This window comes from Typopeltis vanoorti, chromosome 8 (assembly GCF_054136105.1).
Source record: "Typopeltis vanoorti isolate ZY-2024b chromosome 8, IOZ_Tvanoo_1.0, whole genome shotgun sequence".
Classification (NCBI taxonomy): Eukaryota; Metazoa; Arthropoda; class Arachnida; order Uropygi; family Thelyphonidae; genus Typopeltis; species Typopeltis vanoorti.
In genome coordinates, this window is record NC_143556.1 from 149,412,399 (window position 1) to 149,424,417 (window position 12,019).

The window sequence follows — 12,019 nt, forward strand, 5'->3', positions numbered from 1 at the left end:
TGATTTCTCTACTATTTGCCGTAAAGTGAAGATCTGATCCTGACAGCCTCTATTTGACCTGAATCCAGCTTGTTCTTCACCCAGCTTTGTTTCCACAATTCTTCTCAACCGTTTCTCAAGTATACTTGCATATATCTTACCGGGAACACTCAGTAGGGATATACCTCTGTAATTCTCACATTCAGTTTTATTTCCCTTTTTATATATGGGTACTATGAGAGCTCTACTCCAATCTTCTGGAATTTGTCCCTCTGTCCAGGCTTTCTAAACTATGCAGTGCAGCCGCTGTAAGACTTTTACACCACCATACTTCAGCATTTCTGGCGAATATCATCTACTCCTGCTCCTTTCCACATTTAAAGCCTTTGATGGCCTTTTCTACTTCAAGTATGGATATGTATTCCTGACTGTATGCCGGTTGAGTGTTTTTTTATCACTATGCTGTCATCACTGCTTGTTTCATTTAGCAAATTTTCAAAGTAATTACTCCATACTTCAAGGATATCTTTTTCCCTCATTTTCATGTCACCTTTATCATCTCTAACTCCTTTTACAGCACTCTTTCCTCCTTTTCTAAGCTTCTTCAACAACCTCCAGAATATTTTGCCACCTTCTTGATATTTACTTTTTAAGTTCTTGCCAAAGTCCTCCCATGACATTTGTTTAGCTAGTTTAACACAGTGTTTAGCTTTCTTACATTTGTCTCTGTATTCTCTAAGAGCACAAGCTGACTTATATGCCAGGAACTTTTGATATGCTTTCTTCTTTTCCTTCACTGCCTCTTTAACTTCCTGTGTCCACCATGGAGTTCTAATTTTTCTATCCTTGCAGACAACTTCACCACATGCCTCTCTAGCTGAATCAATTAGGGTTTTCTTCAAGGCTTGCCACTGAATCTTCAAGGTTTGGTTCCTGTTCTCAAACTCTTTCATTTTTCCTTCGATAATCTTTATGTATTTTAGTCTACAGTTCACATCTGAGAGCTGCTCAACTTTTATTCGCTTTAAAACTTTCTTACATGTCATTCTTTTCAATATGAAATTCAATTTTATCCTGCTGAAGACTAAATAGTGATCACTTCCAATTTCAAATCCTCTGTACACTTTGTTGTTCTCCACCAGGAAGAAGACATCACTATCAACAATAACATAGTCATTGAGACTTTTCTTATTCTTTGCCTCTTCTCTCCATGTGAATTTGTGCACATTTTTATGTTGGAACATGGTATTAGTAATAACAGTCCATGTCCTGAGCAGAAATCTAACAGGTATTTGCCATTATTATTAGCTTTGCACTTTTCTCCAAATTTTCCCAAAACATTTTTGTAAGTCAGACAATCACTTTCTGCTCTGCTATTTAGATCTCAAACAAGAATAACTTTTGCTTTTTCATTGTGTCAGTAGCTTTCTCTAGAGCCTCAAAAATTTCCTCCACTTCTATCTTAGTAGAACCTTCTGTGGGACTATAGGCAGAAATAAGTCTCATTGTCCAGTTCCCCATTCTGATATTTGCCCAAATCACTCTACTTGACACTGCCTGCCATTCAAGAAGATTAGCCTCGTATTTTGTGTTGAATACTATGGCTACTCCTTTTCCTTGATTGTCATTGCCTGAATATAACATTTTGTATTTATTGCTCAGAAAGATCTCACCAGTTTTGGTCTTTTTTGTTTCAGTCACACCTATTATGTCGATCTGGTACTTATCTAATTCCTCTGCTAGCACAATTTCTTTGCCATTCAGGCTTCTTATGTTGATAGTACCAATCTAACTCTGGTGATGTTTAGTTGGGGTGTGTTTTTAGATTTGTTCCAGTAGCTGACTTTTCGCTTTCGCCATGGTTCTCTAGCGAAAACAACGGGGGCCCTTGTTTAACCGGGCAATGCCCCAGCCGGCATGAAATTTTGTCATGTCGTTCCATCATTTTGTATTTTGGTTTAACCAACAGGAATACAATTTGTTCGGCTAAATCCCAAATTGTCAGCCCATCCTCATTCGTTCAGTATCCAGGTAGATACCCAACAGGGTGCACCACGAGAAGGTGAGGATTGGATTGGATTGCATTGGATTTTCTGTTACCTTGGCTTATTAATCAAAATATGATTAACTTCAAAAATATATGAGAAGTGATAAGTTATCAAAAACATTTGTTTAAACTAAATCACTAAATACATAAACTTACTTCATAAGTAAAAGGAATCTTCTTGCCTTTCTCCAATTTTATTTTGGCTTCACTAGTTAAATTGACATCTACAATTTGATTTCCATTGTAACCAATATCAAATTTCTTATGAGTCCAGAGATAATAACTACTATCAGATTCATCGAACTCACCAACAATACCTATAAAATAATGAAATGAAAAGAAAAAATCTTACATTCGTGAAATTTAAAAATTTAACTGCAATCTGCATATATTTAGATGTAAATAACAGATAAAAAGAAATCCAACACGCTTCATAGAACAAGCAGAACAAATTATGTTAGAATTATCAAAGCTGTAACTAAATTATGCATTACAACAAGCTCTCTTTATAATTTTTTAATCTGTGGTTCAAATAACATATTTCAATGCATTCATGGTAACAGATGGTGTAATGATGCAATTCTAAATGACAACTGGTAGTTAGATACAAACATGCTTATTTTGAGTCTTCATAAAGGAAAATTCATTATTATTATTATTTGACACCTCCAGGGAGTCTATAGACTCATTGAGAGAGGGCATCTTCTCTACAATGAATTTAGTTTAATCCTTTATCCAAGTGTGAGCAAACAAAGTTTGCACCTGAAAGTATCTTCAGGACTGGGGTAAGGTGGTACAACACCAGAGCACTCCTTGCAAAGGTGGAGCAAGCCACCAACACTCCTATCTCAGTATCTCCCATAATGCAAAACACATCTCCTTGCGGATATGTCTAATGTTATACATTAAGGGAAGGGCCACAACCCAGACTAGTTTCGACCTTTATTGAGGTTTCTTCAGTGGGAGCTATGCCCAAGTGGAGATACCAGGCAGAAGCATTAGCAGGTCATTTCTACCTATAGGAGTTGCCAAATGGTGTGCCACCCTTCAAGGGTGGCTCAGTATCTCCCATAATGCAAAACACATCCAAGGAGATGTGTTTTGCATTATGGGAGATACTGAGATAGGAGTGTTGGTGGCTTGCACCACCTTTGCAAGGAGTGCCCTGGTGTTGTACCACCTTACCCCAGTCCTGAAGATACTTTCAGGCGCAAACTTTGTTTGCTCACACTTGGATAAAGGATTAAACTAAATTTATTATACTCTAACCAAGTGAAAAATAAACTTTCAACATCTTCTCTACAACTCCGTCTCCACCAACTGACTGCAACACTAATGCTACTACTGCTGATCACCACCACCACTAGTATTTCCACAGACAATCACAAACATCCATGCCCACAGCCGGATTCGAACCAGCAGCCTTTTGGCAGGAGAGTGGATACGCTAACCACTCGGCCAGCCAGGCTTGCACAGGCACCTCAATAGAGTTAATGCTTATCATAGGAAGCCCACACTAACCATAATCACACAATGCCCATCATACCTCTCCTGAAACTTGTTCAGTAACAAGCACTTTTGACAGCCTTAAGCAATCCACTCATTTACCATTCTCAAAGCAAAAAGTTAGTCCTTACACCCTAGTCACAAATTCTGGGGGGGGGGGGGGGGAGAGATAAGAAACTACCAGGCTCCATCATCCTAAATACAAGCTTGAAAGACTTTTCTCAGAAGCCATAGCAGATTTAAAAACCAGCCCAATCTTAATAAATAGGAATGTATTAAACTTCTCAAGATTTGGGAGACTAATTCTTAGGCATCTAAGGCTAGCCAACAACACCCATAGAGGATGCCCCTCATAGGACTGGTCTTCATTCAATCTAATTTCATTTCTTCCACTTATTGTTTCTTGTATGTGTGTATGTGTGTGTGCGTGTTATTACATTTTTAACACTGTTTTCCTGAAGATGTCTCTGTGACTGAGAAGAAATATTGAAACGATTAAACCTGCTGTTTAATTATTTCTCTTTGTACTGTGGTGATTATTCCATTAAATAATATCATAGGGCTAGCCAACCCTATGACACTTCCTTGTTCACTCCAATTTTCATGTAACTGAAATTTCTCTTACACATCCACTCTACAAAATCTCTCTAATAACTCATTTCTGTCACAACCTTAATTTCCACCTATTAGCTAAACTTGGTAACCCTCCAACCTTCAGTACCATCACAGGGAGAAATCCACAAACCAATAATCATTATGTTCACTTATATTTCTTGCTCACTTACACATGCTACACACCAAGAAACCCAAAGCAATCATATTTGTGCATAGCAGTCCATAACCTCTGATAACCTCTTTACCTCTATACTTCCTTATGTTTCTTAATACTGGATTCAAGTGATCCTTTGAACTATTGTGACAACTTTTGTGACATGTCCTCTGAATTTCAATTCAGTCAACCGTTACTCCTAAATTCCCAACCTCATCGATTTCTTATGAGGCAGTTCCATCTATATAATACATATACAGCCTATAGCTAATTCCTTTTTCTTTTGGATCCCAAAGGAATTAAAGCTTTAGACATTTAACAGTGAAATGACAACCATCCTTCGCCCAACCCACCAGTCTATTTAGATCTCTACATCTTTAACTATCGCTTTCCTCAGTTTATACTTTACTGCACTCTCCAGTTGATTATGAACTGAAAAAGTGCTGCTTCTGTATAATAAAAATATAATTTTTTTTAACTTCATTCTCATTTAATTATGTGAGTGCTAGAAACTTTAGTGTAGCTATGGATAGAATAACTTTCTGAATATCAGGAAATTCAAATTTAGCCATCACTTTGTTTAGAGAAACCAAAATATTGCTAATTTTGAATTTGAAATATTTTAATTTCAAATAAATTTGAAATATTTTAATCGCCTACTCCCGGTATACAGGAATAAAAAAGGCGTTAGCTGATTTTTAAAAAAAGAGCCTGTGTAGCTCAGTGGATGTGGCGTTTGCACACCACGGTGCTTAGCCGAACGAAGGAAGACTTGGTTTCGAGTCTAGTCGGCGACTAGAGGAAATTTTTCTAAGCCTTTTTTCGACAGGTTCCCGAGTTAGTCGATCTCTGGCACGGGCAAGCAGGTTTTTCCTCCCGGAAATTCGGGTTTTTAGTCCCGTAAACTCAAGAAAATCGACCGTAGAACCCACATTATTTCAGACATTAAATATATTGCATTAGGGTTAGGGACTACGAGATGGCGGCACATTTGAGCCGTCTCTCTTCACTGTGTACCACTTAATTAGTGATAGCCTTGGGCCATCTATCTCTGATTGGTACCAGTGGAGATTGAACTGCCCACTCAGTCTCCAAAAGTTAGATAGGGCTAAATGGCCTTGCCTACTCCCGGTATACAGGAATAAAAAAGGCGTTAGCTGATTTTTTTGATATTTTAATTTGTGAAACATCAGTATTTTCAAAGACTAATGTCAAATTCAGGTGCCAAATTCTTCATAATGACCAATTGCATTTTTATACTTATTTTGTATTATATTATACATTGATGAAGTTCTGGAGGTCATCCCACTTGGTACTTTTGTAGTGCCAAAGGACATGTGGCTGAAAAGGGTTACAGAAAAAGCATTCTGTTCTCCTACTAGAGACTTCTACAGTGTATCTAGTAGGAGAACTGGTTAAAATATATCTAAGTACTAGGAGAGTAGAGAAGGAGTTATCTGGAATTTGGGAGTTATCTGAAGTTATCCAATTTGCATTAAGTCATTGCCTGTAGCAAAATCTTTTGCATTATGTCCAGCTTGGTTACTGTTGGAAAAGAGGAGAGCCAGCTGTTGTGGACATTAACCCTGCAGAAGTCGCAGTCATAAAAATCACAGCTTAGGTCGAGTGTATCTGAGAGATACATTCATTACTAGTATGTGCTAAAATGCGATAAAAAAAAAAAAAAAAAAAATTGCAAATATAATACATGGTTTATTTTCAGTCAATCTAGAAATTATTGAACAAAGAAACAAAAATAAATAAAAAGAACTAAACCAATACTATACTGACATCTGAGTATGCGGTATTTCACAGATACAATTTACTATCAAATATCACTTTCAACTATCATTCTCATCATCAGACTCAAGTAACATTTGCTGAATCGCTTCAACATCTGATGGATTATCCAATCGAAATATTTTTCTGGCCATTTTCAACAGTAAATTTTAAAAAAAATAAAATAAAATAAACCAATACTATACTGACATTGCAGTATCTCTCAGATACAATTTACTGTAAAATATCACACACCTTTACATAACAAGTGTTAAACCAAAACTGAACACATAAACAGTGTGGAATATCACTCAATATATGCATGCGCAGCTAGCCATGACCTCCAAGCTATACACTGGATATGTGTAAGAATATTTATATTAAACAATTTGTTTGTATCTGTCAGATCAGCTATAACCTCAGCAGGGTTAAGGCCATCTAGGAAGATGACCTCACTATTTGGATAGATGGACTGCAGAAGGTCAAGCATCAATTTATGCATGGGAAGGTAAAGAGATCCATGTGTTTTCAGAATTCGAAGGCAGGAAACAGAACAGCAGAAAAATGTAACAAGGAAACCTTAAGCTAGAAGGTCAAAAGCAGGGGATTCTAAATTAGGCATTCTCTGATAGCCAATGTCAGATCTCACAAATGCATAGATGCTATCTTTATAGCAAAACAAAGTGCATGTAAGGCCATGAAGGCCATGGTTAATATAGTGGTAGTTTGGGTTTCCAAGTGATGAAATCATTTATGCTAGAGTTCAGTTGATGCCATGAATGTTGGAAAAGTGTATATTAAAGGGAGTTTTTTTTTTTTTGTATGAATTATGACATGTTTAATATATAGTGGATGGTTTGGGATTAGCTTTGAGGGAGGTTTATATTCTGATCACAGTGTCACTGTCATTATTTGTATGTTTTGTTTTGGTTAGATAAAACGATAGTGAAGACATGCAGTGAGAGGAGATACTCTCAGTGGACATGACATACCCACAAGACAGTGACAAGTCTCTTGACCATATCATACCTCAACAATGACCTTCATACACCACTACTACCAGACTCCCAATCCCCACCTCAGGCATAACTTGGCAAAGTATACAACAGCTGAATTGTGTGCCAGTTGGCTCAGAAGCCGCCTACCCCCTTAGCAACAGGTTCAGGCACATGACCACAGCATCAATATTTTCACTGATTTTTTTTCTCAAAACATAGCTAACTTTTTGGGATCTCAATGTTTTTTTTTTAAAAAAATATATCTGATCCACACACGAAAGGCCACATGTTCTATGGCACATTAGTACCATGTGTGGGCAAAAGGAATAGAAGAAAGAAGAAATCTGTTTGCAATTTGCTTGAACAGCTGAGGTTTGTAAGCTTTAGGGAAGGCAGAGTGGTGGAGACTGTTCCAAGAGACAGAAGGGGATAGAATGAAAGAGGAGGCAGTGAAGTTGGTTTGGTGAGTTTCAAGATGAACTGTAAAAGGGTGTTGGTTAGCAGTTGCTCTTGTTTTAATGATTTTGGAAGAAAGTGGATGAATAATAGTCGCCAATTCAGCGAAGTACTGTCCATGAATGTATGTTTACCTTGCTGTTGAAGGGCATCACTCACATTGTATGGGGGGGGGGGGAGACCTCCTTGCTCTGGAGACCAAACATGGCATCCCACTTTAGGCCTGTAAGTAAGCAAGGTGGTAGGTTTCACTGAATGAATTAAGGCCATCCACCACCTAGTGCAGTTATTCTTCAACTTTTTCAGATTGCGGTACATTTGATAATGCAAATTTCTATCCGTATTCTTTGCTGAACTTTCATGTAATTAACCGTACGTTTATAGTATTTTATAATTTACACAACACTGATTACAGTACAGTCTCGGTACTTAATGACGTAATCATTGTCGTATTGCCCAAGGTCGATTGGTGGCACTTTAGTCATATTGTCATATTAAAACAACATTATTTTAAGACTAGACTTCTCAAAGTCATGTGCAAGGAAGCAGGAAGAACTCATCATGAAACATGGGTCCTTCACACCAATATTCGCTGGAAGTCCAGAGGCAAGGTACTCTCCAGATTTTATGAACTGAGGAATGAATTATTAGAAATTTTTGCTACAGATAAACCTGAATTTTCCACTCTGATTAAAGACAAGACACGGTATCCAAAACTTGCATACCTGGCTGATATTTTTCGACATTTAAATAGCCATAATGCAAGTATGTAGAGGAAGGAAGAAAACCTCTTTACATCAAGTGACAAGCTGAATGGATTCTTAAAATTAAAATATGGAAGGCAAAAGTTGAAAACAATGACCTTGAAATGTTTCCTTTCACATCAGATACTAATCCGGGCATTACTTCCTGCTTGATTTTAGAGTACCTCTCGAATTTGGAAGATAAACTACAACAATACTTCCCTTCTCTCAATGTGAATAAATACAATTGGGGCTGTAATTCCTATGCCATTATTACTGCAGACACAAAACATCATTAAAAGAGGCAGAAGAACTTCAGGGGAGGGGGTAATCAAGCCTATGTCAGCCACCCCTGGAACAAATAGGAGTGAGTATGGGAATGACCATGCAGAAATAGTCACTCCTAGATTAAACAAGTGTGAGAAGAGAAATAACAGAACAACTGGATGCAGTTCCACAGGTCTTGAATTTGAATGGGCTGGTAATGACATTATGCAAAGGTAACTGTGGGCTCAAGGGGATGCTGAAATACATGTAAACATGCCTGGGGTATCAGAAATAAAGTAGGAGTTTTTGGCATTCGTCAGCTCAGTTTGGGCAAAAATTATTGGCATCAATGAGACCTAGTAGACAAAGAATGATGTAGTTACAGGGATAGAATGTTAGGGGTATTGTATTTTCAATAAAGACAGAGGGAATACAGTAGGGGGGGGGGGGTATAATTCATGATAGCTTAAGACCATTAACCAAAAAAAATAGAAGTTAAGGAGGATTGTAGATTGTGAGATAGAAGTCAATGGAACAAAATATAGGTTGCTGCTAGACCTGGGAGTACACAGGAAGATGTGGATGACATGCATTGCCAAATTAGCACAATCACAAAAACAACAAATGTAACACCATGCAAGAGTAAAGATTACAGCAATATGTAAACAGTCTAAGAAAATTGTAAACAATATGCATATACATAAATTATATTTCACAATGCAGCATCTATATATAACAAAATTACTTCAGAGGCCATAGCAGCACACAAGGTCAAAAGTTACAGCAGTACATAAACAGTCAACAGGACAATTAATAAACAAAAAGCAAGCCAATGAATGCAGTATCTACATATAGATAAAATTACAGCAAATGTTATTCCAGCTGTACATAAATAGTCAAAAAGGAAATTATTATGCAATATGCATGCATAAAAATTAAGTTTAGCAATGTGGTATCTACATAAGGTTACACAAATACAAGCTTCAAAGGCTACAGCAGTAGCTAAGTTAGTCAAAAAATAAACTAGTAAATAATATGTATGTACAAAAGTTGAGTTAAGCCAGCATTTCCCAAATTTTTCCTACAATGGAACACTTCACAAATCCTGAAATTTTAAACAAACACCTTGGTTAGAGTCAAGTATCATCAGACTTGTATTCAATGCAAAGCTAAGTGCACACTATCACTGAAGCAGGCTGTATCACATCGCCAAAATGCGACAGTGCACACTACAGGCATGCCGGGCTGCATCACATTGACCTTGCTTGTGACTGCACATTTTCTAGAATAGATACCTCCGTGCTTCACTAGCGTATAGGTGGTATTGACAACCACGGATGGCTGAGTCAAGGCCAGCACACGTTGGTCTTAATAGCACATTCCACATGCTAAATGAGAAACGCCCAATTTTCAAACATGTTTGAACTTGTCACAGCATTTAAATCCATTCCAGGCTCATATTAATTTTGATAGTTTTTCACAGAACACTTATTCACTTTCCACAGTTTGGGAAATCCTGAGTTAAGCAACTGCAGATCATGCAATCTGCTTGAATGTATATGGCTTAGCTAAATAGATAAAAAATTCATTCCGCTCTTGTGTAAAGTGCTGGCATTCCACCAGAATTGACAAAGAGTGAGACGTATATTGCATTTTTCACAAATGGGAGGGTCATCAGTCTTCAGTAAATAAGAATGCATAAGATGACTGTGACCAATGCAGAGCCTAGCAAGAACAACTTCCTCTCTTCTCTTTATATGTTGACTAGAATACCAATGCTTAATTTCATGTTATATAATTTGTTTGTCAATGCTTATTGCCATGATGACTGAAATTGAGCAATTAGCTTTGATCTTATAAATTGTCTGTAGTCTGTATGGTACTGTCAAACAGCACGTGGAGAAAGTATGAGCTAATTTAGCAGCTGCATCTCTAGCCTCAATTCCAATGTGGTTGGGAATCAGTACAACTAAACATCAAAATAAAGGATTTTCATTTTGTACAACAGCTGTAACACCTCATACAGTGCAGGATGTGGATTATACATAGAGGAGATAGCCTGTAAGGATCTCAATGAGTCTGTATAAATTATATTATACACTTTTGGGAGCACTTTTCTTTTATATGCACAAGTGCAAACTGAATGGTATGCAACTCTGCTGTATAATTGTTGCAATCGGATGGGATCTGGTTGAAGATAATAATGTCAGGAAATACAGCAGCACAACCTACAGAGGTATCAGTTCTTGAACCATAAGTATAGATGGGCAAGAAATCAGAGTGGGCTGCTTATTAAACAACTGCAGGTATACAAATGGAGTATGAGACTTCTATAGCTGTCAAAGTGAGAGGTTGCAGGATGGAATGCATCCTGCCATGGAAGGATGCTGCTATGTTGTCAACATTCATACTAACAGGTTGCACAGTCTCTTTAACACACATACCAAAAGAACATGTGGCAGTCTGAAGTGTGTGATATTGAGCTTCCCAATGCCAAGAAAAGAGACTAGTCCATGTAGGATGATCTGGGATAGATAATCTCTAGGGCATAATTAAGAGAAAACTGTTTCGTCTAAGTTGGTTTATTTGCTTCAACATGAAGACTTTGGGTGAATGATGAGCAAAAGGCACCAGCAGCTATCCTGATGATGGATGGAATCAAACCAATGCAGGTTACCCTCTCTTGCAGAACCATAGACTTGAGACCTATAATCCAGCTTTGAACGTAGAAGTGCAAGATAAAGACAGAGCAACAAAGATCGACAGCACCCCACTCGGTAGAAAATAGAGTGCAAAGGAAGTTCACTGCTCTCTTGCGCTTTTCTCTTAATTGATAAATATATGTTAAAAATGTAAGTTTTGTCAAGTCAAAGATGAGTCTCAAGAACTTAGCTTCTGTAGCTACTGGAATAACACTTCATCCTATTCTTTCTTAGTTCCGGATCTGGGTGAAGAGTGAGTTTTCGACAGAAGCACGCACAGACATTTTTTTTTCTGGCGAAAACAACTTGAACTTATTACTAATAGCCCACAGAGAAACATGATCAATTGCTTGCTGAAGATGTTTTTCTATTACCCTCATGTTATGAGAGCGACAGTAAATTGTGAAGTAATCAACATATAGGGCATTATCTACAGTGGGAATAGTAAAACGTGTCGCACTTAAGACAGAGCTTTGGGGAACATCCTGTTCTTGATATGGTCGAGATAGCATACTCCCCACTCTGAAGTTCGCCTGGACAGAAAGTTTTTAATTAATACAAAGAGAATTCCTTTTGAAATCCAGATTATAGAGGTCTTTTAATATGCCATATCTCCATGCTGTGTCATAAGCTTTTCCAACTAAGCTCTTACTGTTTTTGACAACTGTCAAAAAAAAGTAAGATGTTTTTTGCTTTCAGAAATGCAAGTTTTTAAACGAACTATAGTCTAAAGTTGAATGCTGCCTATGGAACTCACCCACATCATGCATTGG

General features: G+C 37.5%; 1 protein-coding gene across 1 annotated transcript in view; it reads right to left on the reverse strand.

Annotated features, from left to right (window-relative positions):
- The window catches only part of TM9SF3 (transmembrane 9 superfamily protein member 3), a 280,184-nt gene that overhangs the window by 183,472 nt on the left and 84,693 nt on the right, over positions 1 to 12,019 (reverse strand). Inside the window, exon 4 of the mRNA XM_090397004.1 lies at positions 2,183 to 2,343. Within this exon, the coding sequence (XP_090253130.1) occupies positions 2,183 to 2,343 (161 nt within the window). The remainder of the gene's footprint in view (positions 1 to 2,182; positions 2,344 to 12,019) is intronic.